Here is a 20,045-nt window from a genome sequence, read left to right on the forward strand (position 1 = left end):
CAGTCCACACACTTTGCCCATGTTGTCACGCTAAGTCAGTCTGCTTTGTGCAAGCAGCCTCTGAGCCAATTATCCTGGTAGCCCTCCCGCTCGGCACACTCACAGTGGCTGTGGGTTGACAGCTGCTGAGGCCGAAGAATCAGGTCCATCCAGGTCACAAGAAGGAGGTTAATCCTCACACCATCCCAGCATTCACTGGTGCTGATGTGACTGGTAATTATCGCGAGCAGATGTCAATCAGAAAAGTAAAACTTTTCTCCTCTAACATCAGCCTAGTGAAACACCAACGGTCTTCTTTTGGGTGGGAGAAAGTTCTGCATTTATAGGACTGTATAGACTTGGAAGTTACTTTCATATTGTAAGTAATGCCACTGAGAAAATAAATAAAGAAAGAAAAACACTTATATTCATTTTGTTTCAAATGCATAGGTTTCCTTAGGTCAGTGTTTGTTTTTTTACCCACAAAGTGACATTCTGGTACAAACCGGTTCTTGTTGGCGATCAGATTATAGATTCTTCATTATATTGCATTTCCATTATCTTCCACATTACTTGTCCAGGAGGAACTAAAGTAACTGGTGAGATCTAAAGTTACCTTCCCTCACGTTGATATACAAGTAAATCATCACTTACTTACAGCATGATATCGTTTGACCATACTGCTATTAAGTTTACCTGGCATCAACTAGAGCTGCAATGACTGAACGATAAGTTGATCAACAGAAAACGGATGGGCAACTATTTTGATAAAGGTATAATAGTTATAGTTTTGGTGAAAGAATGAGCAGAAAATGTTAAATATTTGCTGGTTCTGGCTTCTAAAAATGTGCTTTTTCTCTTTGTCATACATCATAATAAACTGAATATTTTGGGATTACAGACATTTGAAGATGTCATCCTGGTCTGTGTGGCCATTTTTTGTGATTTCCTGTCATTTTACTAACTAAAACTAAAACTATTCTCAAAAAAAAAAGCTGACAAATTAGTCAACAGCCTGCATATCACTGCTGCCACACTCACTTGGATATCACATTGATTTATTATTTCCCAGATTTCATGAGGTGAAACTGAAAGAAAACATTGCATCAGTCTAAATGACTCATCTTCAAATCAATAAATCCAGATTAGATCATTTACACATTAATGCAAAGTCATGTCCTCCACAGTGTTTTCTTTAGCGACACTATGTTGGAAATAAACTATTTTTAAGGCCATATATCAGTTTATAAAAATCACCAAAGAGTGTTTAGCAGCTGTAAACGATAGAAAACTATAAGAAAACGTTAAATTAACATCTAATCTTATTAGTTGCTTAATGTTTACACTGTCAGCGGTCTCCTTCGTGACACTAGACCGACCGCAGAGCTCACAGAGTCGGGCACAATGAGCGACGATGGCCTCGATCAGCTGTGGAGCGGTTTATGTAGCTTAACGAAGCCAAAGAGGGAAACCCACAGGAAAGTGATGGGCTATGCTAACCGGGCTATGCTAACCGGGCTATGCTAGCCGGGCTAACTCTAACCGGGCTAACTCTAACCGGGCTAACTTCTCAGCAGGCGTGTCGGGAGTAAAACGGTCGGTCGGGATTTGCTCTGGGTTGATTTCATCCTCGGGAAATTTACGGTAAAACCGGAAAGACGAAGATTTGCTTTAAATTAAACGAAATAAAAAAACAAATACAAATGAAAACACTCACCAGAGTCTGCGAACTTGTGGCGGCAGTTGGCTCCTTTTTCCCCCAACTGAAATTTTTGGTGGTTAACAAACAAACTTTTACAACATTACAACAGGTAAGCTGGGCTTTGACCTATCGAGGCTTGTTGGAGACGTCTCCTTCCCTCCCGGCGGAGACTGCGGTGGCTCTACCGGGGTCGGTGGCTGCTCCGTGTCTGCGGCCGCTTCATCCTCCTCCTCGGCTCCAGCGGGTTTTGAAAAGCGGCCGGTGGAGGAAGGGGCGGTGACCGAGAGCCAGGGCCACAGCCCGGCCCCCTGTGACCCGGACCCGCGCTGAAACTAATCAATCACTTCCCTGGTTTATAAAAATGATCAACGGCTCCTGTTATTATGGATATAACTAAATATTTTTGGCTGTTTGGTATTCATTTTAACACACACACATATATATATAAAGAACTTTTTTCTGGCATTTCACTTGCAGCTGTTGGTTGAATTACTTGGTTGAAGTAAGATCCACCCTCATCCTGTGTTTTCCACCTTCCACAGCAAAATATCTAGTCTGTTATGTAGCACAGTGTGTACACCCAATACAAGTGGCAGGCAAATACTGGCCCCAAGCAAAAATAGTACTACTTTGCATTTAAATTTACTGCAGATAACAATGTGAATTCAAGACTGTAAACATGTATATGTTTAAAAAATAACAACTAGCACTGTCCTGCATGACAAGAGAAGGATGCAAAACACAGGGTCTTGTTTTGTGTTGAGCTGTTTTATAAATGAAGTCTAATAAACCTTCCTGGTGAATGATGTGCATCAATAATAATATATCTTTCATGCACACAGTGTCCAAAAACATGCCTCAAAACATTATACACTGAGAAAGGGAGTAAATGTGTTAGCACCTGTAATGAAATTTACCTTCACAACAGTCTGGCCCCCTGCAGACCAAACTGATATTGTTAGATTAAGATAACTACCATCTTTTAAATCTAAGATAAACAGGCTAATACTAATGCTGTTATGGTGTCTTTTGGTCTGTTGTGTTTTCATCCACATTGAGAGACAGATTGGGATCTTAATGCAGCTGTTGGTTGAAGTTCAAACCCATCCTTGCACCTAGCTGCCCCTATGTTTTCCACTGTCTTGCACAAGGAAAATATGTGATCTCTGAAGTCTTCCAAAATTATTGCCACTCCAACAACCTTTGACCTTTGGGCCACTTCAAATTTAACTGGTGGGAAAGAAATATAACTTTAAACATATATGATAATGTTAATATGTTGACATTAAAAGAAAATATAACAATTTAAACATCTATTCTGTCAGATGTCACAAAAAACTCCAGTACCCACAATTCCCTGCAGTGCACTGTGACCTGTCAGCTGGGTGTTTTCTGTTTTGTTGTTTGAGTGGCATTATAAGGGTGTTTTATTTATCACCAAATGTTTGTTCCCAGGCATGATTCTACTACATGTCATGATTCTTGGCAATGTTAGTGGACTGTTGGCTCAGCTAAACATCACAGGCAAGGACTCTTTCAACAAACATGTGTCCTTTGTTGTCATTGTTCTTATGTAAGAAGGCTCTCACTTCCTCAGTCGTGCTTTAGATTTTTATCACTAGGCTAAGAAGCTAACAATTTGCCTTCTACTTCATGTTTGAATCACTTTATCAAATGTGAACCAACAGCAGCAGAGGATACAGATTGTCTCAGCTGAACATTGACCTCTTTTCTCTGTCTTTCACAATACTTGTGTTGTCAGGAGGAGAGCTCTGCTGGATTCTCCCTCAGCTCACCACTGAAGCAAGCTAAAGGACATACCCTGATCTGGACTACGGGGCAGATTTTGTTGCTGCAGAGAGGAACTAATTTCACGTGTGGCAGAAATGAAGAGAGCTGTGTCGTTTCTGATCACTGTCTACGCCTTAGTGCCTGTAGTTCTCTACCTGTTCCCCTGGATACTGGGCCACGCCATATTTGCTCACTTATGTAAGTACTGTGTGTTTATTCAAATTACAGACATAAAATCAATATTTGTATATATTTCAAATTCTAAACACACACAGTTTTAGTTGAGAAGACATTTTTGTTATGTCACAAAGGAAAAGTCACAAGTGTAAATAAAAAAATGAATTAACTTTGGCTAAATTCCACTTAGCTGCCTCAGTCTCAGGGTCCTTGTGTTGTGCACGCTGGCTCATTGTCACCCTGGTGTGTTTTACTGAGACACTTAAATAGAATGGAGCCATCGCCAGTGTTATTAGTAACGCCTGGGCTTTTCCTACTGTTACGGGCCAAAATGTCTGCTGTGAAAAAAGGCCCTTTGTGTGTCTGATGTATCACAGATTAGTGTTTGAAATACAGCAAAAATTATTGGTGATAATGTGCAATGGATTTCCAAAATAACCCAAAAATGTCATCAGCTTTTGAACCAAATAAACTTGTAACTTATAACCTTGAACAATCTGATATGATACGATTTGACGCCACACTATCTGACACGATACGACACAATACGAGTCAGCATGACATCACATTATGACACAATACTATTCAACACGATACGATATGATATAATACTATTCAATATAATGCCAATACGATTATTATTATAGTAATAAGGACATTTTTGCATATAAACATGTTGTTCATTTTGATAAGGAAAACATTTTAACAAACACTTAATGTAACTTTTTAAATTACATTGAAATGAATCAAATTTATGTTCAACGCTATGTGTAAAGCATTACTTCAGACAAGATTCTTCACACATATAAAACAAAACTAGTGCAATTAGGGCACATTGTGTAAAATAGTAACACAAAATTAACATATTTCAGTATAACTACGCTGAAGGTAATAAATGATGATACTGAAGTATTCTGCATGCAGCTGTGTACAATCTGAGATGATATGATACAGTGTGAAACATTAGGATGTGATATGATAAAATATAAAATATACTGACCTTGTGTGCTCTCGTGTGCTGCAGTGCGGTTTCCATTCTTTGTGGATCTTGGCAAACCTGAAGATGTTGTGGACCACACGTGCAACTTCTACCTCAACACAGAGGAGGGTGTCTCAGTGGGAGTGTGGTAGGTCATGTGTGGAGTCCTGTTGTGTCCATTTGAGTTTGTCAGCACTTGAAAATACCACGACCGCGTGCACATTTGGTACAGGTGGCTCCTGAGTGAATAGGACTGCACTCCCCTCATTTAGCTGCACGAGACCACTTGAAAACCTACAGTATATGTTAAAACACAAGCGTATTTGTTTTTGATGCTCAGTGTTCTCCCTCTCTATCTTTGTGTCTCCTAGGCACACACTCCCTGCCAACCAATGGGAGAAGGCCGCGGGGAAAAGCCCTGAGTGGTACCGGGAGGCTCTGGGAGACGGCCATCCTGTTATTATCTATCTCCATGGAAACGTGGGAACCAGGTGGGATGAGAGTGGCAGGATAGAAACCCTTGAGTTGATCCTAATGGAGTCTAGTGGGTATTACATGACTGCTCAGGCACAGGAGGGTTTGAGGATCAGAGGAAATGTGTCTAAAAGCCAAGTGTTTGTTTGTATTCATTGCTTTTATGTCATTTGTGCAGGGCGATCAAACACAGAGTAGAACTGGTGAAGGTACAGTTTATGTTCTGAAACTGATTTTTTCACTTTTGGTGAATGATTTTGACTTTAAGCTTTAAGAGAAAATCCTGATTTCTTTGTGTTGCAGATCTTAAGTACCGCAGGGTATCATGTCTTATCTTTAGACTATAGAGGTAAGATGCTTATTGTTGCTCTTCACATGATGATTTTTTCCTGAAATACAACTGAAATTTTAGAATGAATCCATACAGTCATGGATCCTAGAGACACGATTAACATTGGTGTACAAACGTTACACTTCAGGATGAGAACTGCTTATAAACATGATTTTGAACTTATTACGTTTAACATGTTTCAGAAGTTGCAAGCAGATATAAGGACATTGTAAATGTTTATTAATATATTTTTCAAGTTATAATTCCTTCTTTGTAGACATATTTTCTTTAGCAAATATATTAGTTAACACTTATACCAGCTTACAGCTAATTTATAGTGAGTACTAAAGCATTTATTAAATGTTTATGTGCTGCTTGCAGGTGTAAACTAGTAAGTTCTGAGCACGTGTCATGTTACTGATGTATTCTATTGACAGCCAATACACAGAATGATCTGGACATGATCATAATTTTGAGGTTGTGATGTCTCTGAATGAGGTTTTGGAGACTCCAGTGGGGAGCCAAGTGAAGCTGGGCTGACCAGTGACGCCCTCTACCTGTACCAGTGGGTAAAGAAACAAAGCAGAGGGAGTCTCGTCTGTCTGTGGGGACACTCTCTTGGCTCTGGGTCAGTTTCTCTCCAGACACTTTAACCACTAACTGTCCATGACACTAATAGACACAGCTGAGCAGATTAGAGTTAGAAAACTGATTGCAAACATTTAAACATTTTTTTTTTTTAAATGTTTTGTAGGGTGGCAACTAATGCTGCTGTGAAACTACAAGAGCAAGGTGGGTTGAAGCCTTTAAAGGCCCTGAGCTGTCACGATAAACCCACACAGATGATTTTAATTATTCATTCAGTCAAATCTTAGGATAGAGTGGGTGTGTATAGACTGTGTTTGACTGACACCTCCCTTACGCTCCTCTTGTCTTTGCTGCAACTGTCAGTGTGGCTCAAATGATACCTTCATTATTCCTTATTATCCTGCTATCCAGTGAATAAATAATAAAACTAATGATGGCTGAATTCCATTTAGCTGTTTCGTTTGAGGGCCCTGGTATTTTGCATGTTTTCTCACTGTTGGTCCTTTCTAATCAGGTGCTGTCTCCTTGTTAAGTTTAATTGGCATTTTGATGTGACATCTTCTCATGGCTAACTGGAAAATGTAAATACAACAGAGCTAATTTATACTATGAAGAGCCAGAATACCTGCTGTGAAAAAGGCCTATTCCCAGTGTAACTCTACCCACCTTCAACCTGAGCAGGATTAGCCAGGATAACAGCAGGTGAACGGAATTATTGAGGGAACCAACTAAAAAACAAAAATAAAAATTGTTAACTTTAAACTGTAAATTACTCCATAACACAATATATTGTGGCATGTAGTCATTTAAAGCTCATGTAAATCTAAAGTTGATACCATCTTTGTTACTGTCTGTAATATCAGGGACTGCTGCTGATGCTTTAATCCTTGAAGCTCCATACACAAGAATCGGAGAGGTCGTAATCAAGCATCCGCTCGCTAAGGTGAGGCCAGCTGTTACATTTTTGTCTGTCTGCAGTCCCTCAGGGTGTTTGCCAGTCCATGGAAAAACAGTTTCAAAAGAAAAACACATGGAAATATCACGACAAAAACAGCCTTATTACTACAATAACAAATGTTTTTTAGGCATTTCAATTAAAAAATAGTGGGATTTCTTAAGGAGGAAGTCAAAACTAAAAAAAGACACAGGAACGACTGAGGAAAGAGAGGTGGATGATGTCCAATAAAAGTCAAAGGATACTGGAAGTGAGCTCACGAAATGGTGCAAATGTTTGTTTGTGTAACAGTACACAGGATATTGCAAAAATAGTTTTAAAGAGTTGTACCATCTTTCCTTCCAGATGTACATGTTCCTTCCAGGATTTGAGAGCTTGCTTTGGAACATACTGGAGAAGAACAACATAGTATTTGCAAATGATAAAAAGTGAGTATGATAGAAAAAAAGGCTCTTATGTTAGAAATACTCCTGTTTTAACATTTTATTAAATCCATCTCTGACTATAATATGTTTCACCCCAACACCTGCACAGTTTAAAGACCCTGACTGGTCCACTTCTTATACTGCACGCAGAGGACGACAATGTTGTACCTCATCACATGGGTGTGAAGGTAGTTGCTTCTTCATTTCATTTCTTTCCCCTCTCTGTTGAGATAGTGGCTGTTGCTGCCTCTTTGATGAATGACTTTGCATTTTCTCCTGTCTCCAGCTGTACCACATATCACTCCAGACTCAGAAAAAACACAACGCAGATGTTCAGGTTGAAATGATCTCCTACCCTGCGAATCATGGATTCTCCCACAGCAGTATCTACTTAGATCCCAATCTGTCCAATGTGGTTAAGTAAGTTTGTAGTTTATTTGACAGATTGCATTATGCATGCTTAGCTTATGTGCAAAAACACTTGTTGCAGTTAGTCCAGGTAAAAGGATATAGATATAATTTTTGTTAGTATTTTGTCAGTAATTATTGTTGGTATTTTTATTATTCATGTTTTTGCAAAAGTTTTCTGTTTAGTTCCTGCGGACACTGTCCGTAAACCATGTTTCCGACAGGAAATTTGAATGAATTGAATATTCCATCTGCTTCTTGTTGCAGGGGATTTCTTCAAAAGCTGAGACAGTAGAAAGGCTCAAGAGAAGTGCGTCTGTTTTGCAGGTTTTTGTCGCTTTGTTGCCTCTTTACAGATTTATATTTGCCAGATTGGATGAAATAAAAACTGAAATAAAAGCGCTTGATATGACATTACACATAGTCTTTATTTCAACACTGGGAAGAAAGGCTGTGGATCACAAATAAAGAGGGTTTGTATATTTCCTTAAACAAGTTATGCTGATACAGACACAGGTGGATTGTAGGAATTATCTCAGTCTGCCTGGAGAATATCGGTTTTACAGCATAAACTCAGAGGAATGTAATTAAAAATTCAGTTTAGTCAGCTGCTCTGTGACTGACATCCCACTGAATTCCTGAATGCAGAACCCCCCACCCATCCTGTACACCAGGAATGCTAAATATGAGCAAATCATTTGCAAGTAGTTGACCTTGCTCTCCGCAGTAACTCCACAGTTTCTGTATGTGTTGGGCCTAAACGACTGTAACAGACAAGTTTCAATACAAGTGCTTTGACTCAGGTGCTTTAACAATGAAAAAAAAAAATGTGCGGATATGATTTCTGAGAAACTAAAAGTTCTTGAAAAGTTCAGTGATGTGTGACTTGAAGGTTAAAGGCACAAAGGAACAGTTAACACATTGTAAACATAAAGGCAGGCGTTTGGTGGTGAAACAGCCTCACATTTTCTTCAGGGCTCTGGCCGTTTCTTCGATGGCCTCTCTCGGCTCATTCGGCAGCGGTATCTTCAGGTTAGTTGGCTCCACGCCCCACACCTCAGTGGCATACTCTGTGATGGTTCTGTCGCTGGAGAACTTCCCGGTGGCTGCGATGTTCCTGATCACCATCTTCGTCCACTCCTTTGGATTCTTTTAGAGAAAAATAAAACATTGTATTTTAGGTCTTTTCATTTATTTATTGCTATATTCCTGCTACTGGAGGTTTGTTGTCATCATATTCATATTTTATTACTCCTGCTTGACCATTTTGTGTTTGGTACTAGCTCCTCATTTTGACTCTCTTGTTTTAAGCTATTTCTAATCACGATAATGTAATTTTTAAAGGTCCAAAATTGTATAAAGGTAAATGTCCATGTCTTCTTTGATTATAAAGCAGGTCTAGGTTCTAGATTAATACTGTGAAAGTATCAAAGCCTCAGTCCACAGAGAAATGCACACAGCCTGTATTCAGAAACTGAGCCTTAAAACCAGCCGTCAGGACTTCTGGAACTTTGTGATGTCACAACAAAACAGTCACCCCTCTCAGCCACGCCCCAAGCCCCGCCCACCTGGATCCACCATCCAACCTTGAAGGATTTGGTTTCTTTGAGTGTTTCTCTGAAATCTGCTATATTTTTATTAGGTCACTCAGAAGACAGTCAGCCAATCAGAAGAGAGGCTCAGATCCTCTCTTCTGATTGGCTCACTGACCCAGAGCTCCAGAGTGAAGACTGAGAGAGATGTAAAACTACACTGAGATGGTTTTTGCTTCTTAAAACCACAAATATATCTTCTTATGGAGATCAACACTTCAAAATAAAATGCTGGAAAAGTGTGAAATATGGGACCTTTAAATGCTTTATCAATACTACTTAAAAAGATCTAAATAGTAAAGAAAGGAAATTTTTTTTAAAAAGTTCGGGGCAAACTAACACAAATCATGAGAAACATTTTCAGATACAACGTGATCAGGTCTGTCTGAGGCAAATGTTACCTGATAGAGTTTGCTGACTTTCTCTTGACATTTAATGTAGTCTTCAAAGTCTGCAAACACTTTGAAACTGAGGAGAGACAAGAGAGAATAAAGTCAGATCTGACAACTTGAGCTCAAACGCCATAAAATGTGTATGAGTGAGACATCGATCATATGAAGAACAAAATCTAACACCGAAAAAAGATGGAAAATAGTTTGGGAAGTGATATTAACTGTATTAAAAATATAAAGTATTTGAGTTTATGTTGCTCACCGGTCATGTTTGAAGAGCATGTTGGTGAGGTCTTTGAAGAGGTCTGGATTTTTGGGGCTGAAAAATCCACTTGTGATCTGGTCCATCACTTGTTTCAGCTCAGGAATCCTCTTGTAGTACGACATTGCATCATATCTAAGACAGAGCAAACGAAAGGTAGTTTTAACAACATAAAAAGATCCAGAAAAGACCTAAAATCTAAAAAAAAAAAAGAGACTCCTTTACCCCTTTTTGTCCAGTTCAGCCACGTCCTCCACCCTCATGCCGAAGATGAACAGGTTCTCCTCTCCGGCCTCCTCGGCCATCTCCACGTTGGCTCCGTCCATGGTGCCGATGGTCAGGGCTCCGTTCAGCATGAACTTCATGTTTCCTGTTCCTGAGGCCTCAGTGCCGGCAGTGGAGATCTGCTCTGACAGATCTGTGGCAGGGATCACTAAAAAAATACAAAAAACAAAAAACAGATACCGTAATTAAAACCAAGGGAAAAAATATACATGATGGTGAACAAACCTTTTGATTTGAAAAAGATTTAAGTGAAGTACTTTTAAGTAAATCCCTCCAAATGACACGTTGACATATAAAACAGAGACTGGAGTGAACTGATTGGTCTGAGTCCAGATGCAATTGTGTGTTTTTTTGTTGTGGCGTTACAGTGAGTTGTCTGTGTGGTACCTTTCTCTGCTAGAGACACCCTGTAGTTCTCCAGGTAAATGACCTTCAGCTTGTTTCCCACCACAGCGTCGTTGTTCACCACATCACCCACGGAGGTAATGAGCTTGATGATCATTTTTGCCATGTGATACCCCGGAGCAGCCTGCGGAGGGCGACAGTGGATGACTTACTGTAAAACAACCACCGTATTCATGTGTGCTGACTGTCATGTTTGCTTTGGCTGAGCTGGTACCTTTCCACCGATGATCACTGTTCGTGGTACAAAAGGTGCGTTAGGGTTCTTCCGGATGCCTTTGAGACAAAAAAAAAAAAAGACACAAGCTCATGATGAGTGATGTAGTTTTATCAAAAACTAAATATGAACACATTACACCTGCACTCAGGTGTGTGAACTGACTGCACATAAGGTAGGGAGTTGACCTCCCTGCAAAGTGTTGCCAAAGCTGAACCTTTGCTCACGTTTTATTTATATGTGTTGTTATTTTTATCCACACTGGTGCACGACTTCTGTCCGGACTGAAATATCACAGCAATGTTTCAATGGATGAGCATTAAAGTTGGTGCAGATATCCAATGACCCCAATGACTCTGATGATCTCCTGACTTCATGCAGCGCCACCTAGGGTGACAGTCCGGATTTTCAATGCCCTGTCCGGCCGCTGTATGTTTGTGTAGCTGAATAGGCTACATCATATTTAAACCACTCACAATTGTACTATAAATGAGAGTATACCAGAGTCCTATGTACACCATAGTAATTTATTGATATGCCGCATAATGTCCTCCTTTTTGGTGTTATGGAAATGGTCACCCTAGAGCCACCAGCAGGTCACATTATTCACTTATCCAACACTTATTCAGAGAAATGGCTCAACATCTACTATATTATAATTTACTGGCATTTTTGCACTCTCAACTCACCAAAATAAAACCTTTTATCAACACTGAGCAGCACGCTCCACTCTGTTTCATCAAACTCAAAAAAACGGGAGGTGGACCAAAGGCTTAATCACTCACATAGAGTTTGTGCAGTGATTAGCAACAGCTTACAGGTGTGCAAAATAGGCTGGACCACCTCAGACAATCAATGCAGGCGAGTGTGTGTTCTCTTAGCACACACACACACTTGTGGTTGTGTTAGCTTTTTTCTGATCGGCATGTTAACATTATCATGGTGAGCACAGCTGTGTCTGAGTAACTGTTACAGCCTCATCACTTACACAGTTGTGATCTCGTTTTCCAGTAAAATCTGTTCTTTCTTATTATTGTATCTGTGTTATTGTGTTGTGGAGCTTTAAAGAGATGATGATCTGCTTATCTTTTAAGAGAACAGGGAGCCTATCCCAGCTGACACGCACATGAGATGCACAGTAGAAATGCAGTATGCCATGTTTGCTGGGGCTATACCAGTGAAAGGAAAACAGCGTTAAAGTAAACTGCTGATAAAACTGGTTTATGTTTATCACGGCCTGATGACTGCATGGAAAATTCCCACACTTGCTTTACATGGCAGACGTATGTCATTCTTAGTGTTTGTTTTAACTTGCTTGGAGCAGCGGTCAGGTGGGGGAGGGTGGGGAAGGGAATCTTCCGCATCATGTCAGATTATGTCATGTAACTTCTCACTCGCAGAGAATCAGACCTACGACAGCTTGTGAAACCTCCTGGCGCTTAGTCATTAAACACGGCTGAGTTCACGTACGGTTGTACATGGTGATGATGTGCAGGCAGTTGAGGAGCTGCCGCTTGTACTCGTGGATCCTCTTCACGTGCACGTCGAACATGGAGGACGGGTTGATTTTCACCCTGTACTCTGTCTCCAGGTACTGAGCGAACTTCACCTTGTTGTCCTGTGAGAAAATCAGAGGTACGTGAGACGAGTCGTCAACAAAGGAGTCATTCAGTGATATAAAGCTGCTGGGACACAGGTGTGGCCTGTCCCGGCACGCACTGGGTTTAAAGCAGCAAAATGCAATGATGCAACACCAAAATTAATCAGATTGTAATGTCTTCGCCTGCTATGACATGCAGAGGAAATAAACACATTAGAGATGGTATTTTGCCACTGGTGTTCAAATGCAGAACAAACTGTCCACGCTGCATGTTCTGCAATATCATGCAACATGAGCACAGGGACTAATATGCTGTTTTATCAGCTTTATTGTGTCAGATAAAGCCTCTGACTTTATCTGAAGGCATTTTTTGTTCAACTGTTTTCAAGCCATATCAGCTGCCTGTGCAGATTACAAGCACAGCACCAAACAATCAGGACATTACTGACTTGATTTCAGGTTATTTCTGTTTTCACTCACTCATCTGTGGACACACTGAGACGGAGGAGGAAGTGCTCAGATCCTTCTCTAACATAAACAGCTATTTAAAAATTCCTAATTATAAGTAAAAGTTGTGCAGTTCTGCAGAAAAACGGCCGCTGTGACTGATATTTTATTACATATAACATTATTGGATTCTTAACATTGATGCAACAATGTGTAAGCAGCGTTTTATTGTTGTAACTGGTTGAGGTGGAGTTTTAACTACTTTATGTACTGTACAGCTGGTTTAGTCCAGTGGTGCCCAACCTAAGGGTTGAGTCTAATCCAGTGGGACACCAGATAAATCTGAGGGGTCTTGAGATAATAATGGGAGAAGAATTATCAAACCATCTCAGTGTCCCTTTGGTGGAGATGATAACACCTGATCATCTGAAACATGGGCCCCAACTCCACACGACTTTTTTGTGAGTAACAAGGTTTTGTGAAGGAGTAACCGTCTGGGAATCACTGTATCTTCAATAATGTGTTGAACTTCATACGCTTTAAAGCTGTCCGGTAAATGCAGCATAAAAAATAAGTAGGAATATCATCCTCTGACGTGTAGGGGAGCAGAAATATGAAGTAGGTTAAAATGGAAATACTCCGATCAGAACTGTTTTCCGCCACTGCTCTGGACTCTACCTGCTTCACTTTAGAGACGTCCCGGATGAAGGCAGCATCATCAACGAAGTCATTCAGGTTCTGAAGCTGGCTGAGGTCCTTCACATAATCCTCCCCGATGACCTGAGACAGGTTGTAAATTTCACAATAAAACGAGTGTGCAGAACAAACCGGCAGTGTTTACAACACCTCACTGCAAACACAGGCTGCAAACGAGTCAGTGTGACAGCTGGGGAATATACTGAGCTGAGCATTCGGGGGTCTTAACCACTACACTGTCTCTTGGCACTGGATGCTGTAGTAATTGCTGCAAACAGACCTCGGCGATAAGCTCAGCCAGTCCGGGGTTGCAGAGCAGCAGCCAGCGTCTGGGAGTGATGCCGTTGGTTTTGTTCTGAAACTTCTCTGGTTCCAGTTCACTGAAATCTCGAAACCTGCAGAAGGAAGAAGGAAATAATAAAAGACAAAACAATAGAACATACTGCACGTGGATCAAGTTGTTAAATGAGATGAAACCCTAAGATGTTTAGCCATTCAGACAGTGATGGAAATGTTGGTATTTCTGGATGAACTTTTCCAAATATTCTACTCAGCAGCTGGTTTCTACTAAAAAAAAATTAGCAGATGTTTGAAATTTGCTTGAGTTGATAAAATCAGGTCTACATTAAACATTGTCAATGTTACAGCAAGATTATGTGGTTAAAGTAAAGGTTGATATGAAGAATCTCCACTGCAGGGCTGCAAAATGTAACTAACGAAAAGCAGCGTCTGAGCCTGATCTCAGAGTTTCTGAGCGTCTTTCTGCTTGACAAGTTCCCACTGTATAATTGTTGTTAAGAAAGTTTAACAAAGGTGATGATTCAATCCTGTGGTAATATATGGGGCAATACTCACATAGCAGCTATCGTGACTGTGGTTTGTCTGTCTTTTCCAGTTAGCTCCAGCTTTAGTCATTTTTTGTGTGATGTTGAAAAAGAGTTATAGTTTGGGCTTAAGCTAAATAGTTTTAGGTTTTTATGTGTCTATTATTTTGCCCACAGTTGTGTGTTTTTGCCATCTGCAGAGGACTCACACTTCAGTCTTGATGATGTTGGAGTGTATCTCTGCTACTCCGTTGACAGCGTGGGAGCCCACGATGCACAGGTGAGCCATGTTCACCCTCTTGCATCCGTCCTCTTCAATCAGAGACATTTTCCTCAGTTTGTCCATGTCATTTGGAAAAAGAGCTGCAATCCTCTGCGGCAACAAAACAGACACAGCTTTAGCTTTCACTGTTGTAGTTAGTTTTCTTCTTATCAGTTTGTGATTATATGTAGTTTAGTTGGATTAATATGAAAAAGAGCTGAGAAAGAGGAAGTCAGCTTTGTGTGGTTTCGGGATTAGTGTGATCCTTTAGGACTACAACCATGGCTGACGCAGTACGTACATCGAGGTGGACCTGGTTGATCTGGTAGATGATCTGCAGGTGTCTGGGCAGCAGCGTCTCCAGCAGCTCCACAGGCCAGCGCTCCAGAGCCTCGGGGAGGACTGTGTGGTTGGTGTAGGCGAAGGTGCGCCTGGTGAGATCCCAGGCCTGCACAGGAGGGAGGAGTTTATTTTTAACGTCTCATTAAACATCACATCTGAGCTTTGGAGATCTTATCATGGACAGGACAACCTTCGCTAGTCAAAATGTTGTACCTTCTTCCCAAAATCACACTTTTTTTTTTTACAAATTGTGCATCAGTAGGTCACATCCACCTGCCGGGACGTTGTTTCTTCACCTGGCTGACAACTTCACCCATCACACCAACATTATTCAACACTGACACATCAGTTTTTGTTGTGCTCTGTGGTTCTGACCTCCTTCGTGTTATCTTGCCTGCAGCTCATGATTTCCTAATTCAAACCTGTTGCAATTATTGCATTAAAAGTCAATCTCAATAAGCAAAATTGTCGAATTCAAAGCTAAATCTTGCACCCACCGTGTCCCAGTCAAGTTTCTCAATGTCCACAAAGATTCTCATCAGCTCGGGGATGGCCATGGCTGGATGAGTGTCGTTCAGTTGGATGGCGACCTGGAAAACACAGCATTCTTTATTTTTGACTTGTTATCTATAATGCATATTTATATAGGATCTTAATTGAAATTTAAATGACAGTTAAATTTACTTTTAGCCTGTTTTCAGTATCATTAAAGAAGCAGCTGTGAAACACTGACAGACAGGAGAAACCCAGGGCTGAAGGTGTTTAGTAGAAAACATACTATCATATCTGCAGGGTCTTTCTTGGTGCTATAAAACATAAAGTCAGCTGTTGCTTTAATATATCTCGTTTTCCAGCTAACAATGCATTTTACAAAGCAATGCAAATGTTAGAGGATTTCTCATGGTGATCATCTCTTCAGCAGAAGTTTCTGTTGGATCTCTGCTCTGCTCGGAGGCACCTTGACTCAGGAAGAAGAGGCTGTAAAGATCTTGTTGCAATGGACACCTTGCTACTGGCACTACATCAAAGTTAGGAAATGAAGTAATATACATCACTTCTGCTGAAACAGACACCACCACTTTGCCTTTTGCATTTATGATTTACGTACTTTGTCTGGGAAACTCTCGAAGGAGGTGCGACCACCTGTGCCCTTCTTCGTGGTCTTGAAGCGGCGGATGATGTCCTGCAGCGTGGCTGCCACGACAAAATACTCCTGCTTCAGACGAAGTTCTTTTCCTTCAAAGAACTAACACAAATAAGAGTTCAAACCTAGATTTTAGTACAATAGAAATAGTTTTGGACAGAATAGTTATAGTTGGTTAATGATTAAAGATGTTCCTGTTAAAGAAGATGATAGAAGATGTTGAGGCCAGTGATGCCTCAACATCTTCTATCAGCCCAAAATGTAATTTGCATATTGCTGCAATCATATTCACACTAATATGCTTTAAGACGAGATCTTGAACTTACATTGTCGTTGGGGTAGAGCACACGGGAAATGTTCTCTGCCAGATTCCTGTCCAGCACGGCCTGAATGTAATCTCCAACATTAACTGCAGACAGTCGATGCATTTTAGTTACACTTATATTATATCATACACATATTAAATATTACAGTGCTTGTGATTTAAAGTAAAAACCAAACTCTGCAGGAGAGTAAGAAACCACTGCATTTGATCTATTTTGCAACCCATATGTCTTGTTGCATGTTGGCAGCGTTGCAGCAGTTTCCTTCTTTCTTGTCTGTCGAAAGCTTAAAATGAAATGCAGAATCTGTTTTGCAAAAGTGGTTTTCGGACTCACAGTCTCTCAGGTTAAAGTCATTGGGGGCACGGGCAGACCAAAGCCTCATGGTGTTTACAGTGTTGTTCATGTAGCCAGGGATTGGTGTGTCGTAAGGCATCGCCAGCACCACCTGCACGGAGAGAAGTGGAGACAGTCTAACTCAGCAAGGTGGATTTAATAAAAATACTGAGATTAAAAATGTGTGTATGCCTGGCTGACTTATCTTAAAGCGAAATTCAAAACACAGAATAAGGATTAAGTGGGCACTTTATCTCCATATTTAGCATTTAGAAGGAGTTTCTAATGTTAATAGCCATTTACAGGTGCTTACAAAATAAAAGCCAGTAATCTTTCCTGTGTTTTATCTAATCAACACTTCAGTATCGTTACCTGGGTGTCGACCCATTTGGAGCCGTCTCTTGTCTCCTCGACTCGTCCGTAGAAGTGAACTGGCAGCATGTACTCAGGTCGTGCTTTCTCCCAGGGGTTTCCATGTCTCAGCCAATCGTCTGCCTCCTCCACCTACAGCAGGTTGGCCCAGGGCAAGGATTAAAAAGGTTTAATATGAGACAACATGTTGGGGTTGAAAGAGAGAAAGAAGGGTCATCGAACAACACGCTAAAAAGCCAACTTATCTGACCTCTGACCTCCTCATACAGCAGACTGGGGTTAGAAAAAGAAGGATTAGTTATTACAGTGTTTTATCAAACCCAGTCTGGGTCCATGAGTAGATCAGATTCTGTGTGAAGTGCTGAATGAAATGCACCGACCTCCACTGTATTTACTATCCACCAGCAGCAGGGATTAGACGTAGAGGTTCATCAACCTCAGTGAAACAACACTGAGCTCAAATCCCGCTCGGTGTTCAGAAGTGCATGTTTACACTGAGGGTTTGAACTGCAAATACCCAGCAGAATTCAAAAGGGCAAAAGCCTTTAGTTTTGGAATCTCTTATCACAGCAGTGTTTTTTCTTTTCATCTAAAACCAACCACCAGACTCTGCAGGAGCTTGCACCACCTCAGTGGCACTGGGGGGGCAGACCACAAGTGAAATTACTGTTAATGATTAGCCTGTGATATATTGTGACCTAATTCATGTCTACTTTGTCCCCACTTAACTATGACTCCTAACAGCATGAACATGACCCAGCAGCAGAATTTCAAAGTAAAAGATAAGAGGATATGTATGGAGGGTAATCTTTGCCTTATCATTTCAGAGAAAAATGAATCTTATAGGATGAAGTCAGTAAGCTAAAGGCAGCTGACGGAGCAGTGTACACACTGAACCTTGTAGAATACGAGCTTGCAGCTGCAGTTACCTGCCAGCCGTCTCTTATCTTCTGGTTAAAGATCCCATATTCATATCGGATGCCGTAACCGTACGCTGCGAGACCCAAGGTGGCCATCGAATCCAGGAAACATGCTGTGTGCAGAAAAGTTATTCACACTCAGACATAGAATCAAATATTCAAACTCTATAGTGTTGAATTGAGAAATTAAATGTTGGGGAGGAAGTTCAGTGTTCATTTGTTCATATACAGTCTGTTGTAACATTTCTGTGGCTGCACGTTGCTTCACATGTTCAATAGACACACAATAGGCATCTGCTGGCCAACTGCCAAAACTGGCCGAGCAATTACAATGAAGTATGTTTGTGATGGAGACAAAGTGTTGCATCCAAAAATGACCGGACTTTCACACATTTGCTGAATTTTCAATAGCAACCTTTTGTGTTTTCATCGCCATTTTAAAAGCAGTTACAGTTTTCCTGTAACGCTGGACTGCTCTTTCTCTCTGTCTGTTTCCATTCCCTCATCTGCAGCCTTTTACCTGCCAGTCTGCCCAGACCTCCGTTCCCCAGACCGGCATCCTCCTCCATCTCCTCCAGCTCCTCCATGTCCAGACCCAGCTACAGCAGAGGGCAACACAAAACCCCACTGTTCAGGTTTTTATGAAACACACCACAGTCATTATGTATGCTCAGCATGTGTGTTTATGGTTGCTGAAGCCTCTGTTTCCTATAAACTTCAGTCTGACCTGGTAGATGGCTTCATCGCAGGCGTTCTGCAGCCCCAGGTTGATCATGGTGTTTTGGAGCGTCCTGCCCATGTAGAACTCCAGAGACAGGTAATACACCCTCTGGGTGCAAAAAAACAGAAACACTGCGTGTGACTACATCTTTTACAGAGACTCTATAGATCGAAGATGAAGCACAAACAAATATTTATGACCTGCTTTGGTTGATTATGTAATGAAGGTGCAGAAATGCAGTGCAGAGCTGAATGAAGCTGGAACAAACAAACATTTTCCTGCTGTGCAAACATGATGCAATGACTTAAAAAAAAAAAACTCTACCGCTTGGAAATGTGGAAAGTTTTGTGCAACAGAAAAACACTGCACACAACCTAGTTCCCATAAGGAAGTAGGAAGCCATGCAGGCAAAAATGTTGAAATGTAGCTTAAGGGAGCAAGTGCATTTCCTGGACTGAATGAATCTCAAAGTGCCTAAAAATTATTTCCAAAGAATGTCTCCAGATGTAGAGATACTGAATCTTACTCTCAGGTGTATGTGGATTATGTTTTTACTGTATGAGGTGGCAGAAGTTTAGTTTACCTTGGGGTCTGCCTCATAGTAAAACTGCTGAGTTCTGATCCATCTCCCCACCAGGTGATCTCTCACAGTGTGGGCCAGGGCAAAGTAATAATCCCTGGGAGTTGCAATGTTTCTGTCTTTCACCAGGGTGAAGTGCAGGTGTCGATTGAAGCCCTTCTTCAGCTCTGCAACATTCTCCACTCCCACGATCCCCCTGATGCTTATCTGCTTGCGCTTCTCCTGGTCGGTGAGAGGTGTCGCCATGCTGGGAAGGCAGGTTTTGTCCTGTGGCTGGTGAGTAGACGGCCCCGGCTGGAAGTGAAGTTGACAGGAAACATGGTGGCAGTTTTCATGCAGCAGTCTCCGCCTTTTGCTGGTTTTCATTGGTGAGTGCAGGGGGAGGGTGTTTCCCTGTCAGGCCCCTGCTGAGCTGCAGAGCAGAGCAGCAGGAGTGGGTGAACAGAAACACCACAGATATGAAGCACTGAAGGACTGATTGTCCAGTTTAGGTTGGAATAAATCTCAATGATTTGCAGT

General features: G+C 41.1%; 4 protein-coding genes across 8 annotated transcripts in view; 1 reads left to right on the forward strand and 3 right to left on the reverse strand.

The window, feature by feature from the left end:
* nin (ninein (GSK3B interacting protein)) overlaps positions 1-2,913 on the reverse strand; it is a 26,579-nt gene extending 23,666 nt beyond the window's left edge. For all 3 annotated transcript variants that reach the window (XM_071498402.1, XM_071498401.1, XM_071498403.1), the window contains exon 1: positions 1,697-2,913. The gene's annotated coding sequence lies outside the window, so the exon portion shown is untranslated. The remainder of the gene's footprint in view (positions 1-1,696) is intronic.
* LOC139633042 (lysophosphatidylserine lipase ABHD12-like) lies at positions 1,216-8,226 on the forward strand. 3 transcript variants are annotated; one of them, XM_071498417.1, is made up of 13 exons: positions 1,216-1,623; positions 3,444-3,670; positions 4,674-4,776; positions 5,000-5,119; positions 5,281-5,311; positions 5,406-5,451; positions 5,932-6,061; positions 6,188-6,225; positions 6,885-6,964; positions 7,322-7,404; positions 7,511-7,589; positions 7,688-7,821; positions 8,077-8,226. In XM_071498417.1, exons 2-13 carry the CDS (start codon positions 3,568-3,570, stop codon positions 8,102-8,104), a joined length of 975 nt encoding a protein of 324 aa, XP_071354518.1. In that variant the 5' UTR covers positions 1,216-1,623; positions 3,444-3,567; the 3' UTR covers positions 8,105-8,226. The 3 variants fall into 3 exon arrangements, with proteins under 3 accessions (XP_071354518.1, XP_071354516.1, XP_071354517.1); XM_071498415.1 differs by lacking the exon at positions 1,216-1,623 and adding an exon at positions 3,046-3,205; XM_071498416.1 differs by lacking the exon at positions 1,216-1,623 and adding an exon at positions 3,230-3,254.
* pygl (phosphorylase, glycogen, liver) lies at positions 8,226-19,839 on the reverse strand. The gene is made up of 20 exons (XM_071498405.1): positions 19,530-19,839; positions 18,953-19,054; positions 18,746-18,824; positions 18,235-18,338; positions 17,306-17,437; positions 16,934-17,045; positions 16,601-16,683; positions 16,239-16,376; positions 15,628-15,720; positions 15,090-15,236; positions 14,736-14,899; positions 13,983-14,097; positions 13,685-13,786; positions 12,430-12,577; positions 10,960-11,018; positions 10,728-10,869; positions 10,281-10,488; positions 10,056-10,190; positions 9,803-9,869; positions 8,226-8,958 (listed from the first exon to the last, which is right to left on the reverse strand). Exons 1-20 carry the CDS (start codon positions 19,770-19,772, stop codon positions 8,770-8,772), a joined length of 2,562 nt encoding a protein of 853 aa, XP_071354506.1. The 5' UTR covers positions 19,773-19,839; the 3' UTR covers positions 8,226-8,769.
* The window catches only part of trim9 (tripartite motif containing 9), a 48,648-nt gene continuing 39,628 nt past the window's right edge, over positions 11,026-20,045 (reverse strand). The window contains exon 12 of the transcript XR_011693668.1: positions 11,026-11,346. The gene's annotated coding sequence lies outside the window, so the exon portion shown is untranslated. The remainder of the gene's footprint in view (positions 11,347-20,045) is intronic.

Source organism: Trachinotus anak, unplaced genomic scaffold (assembly GCF_046630095.1).
Source record: "Trachinotus anak isolate AG129_WGS33_773 ecotype Australia unplaced genomic scaffold, CSIRO_AGI_Tana_v1 ptg000015l, whole genome shotgun sequence".
NCBI lineage: Eukaryota > Metazoa > Chordata > Actinopteri > Carangiformes > Carangidae > Trachinotus > Trachinotus anak.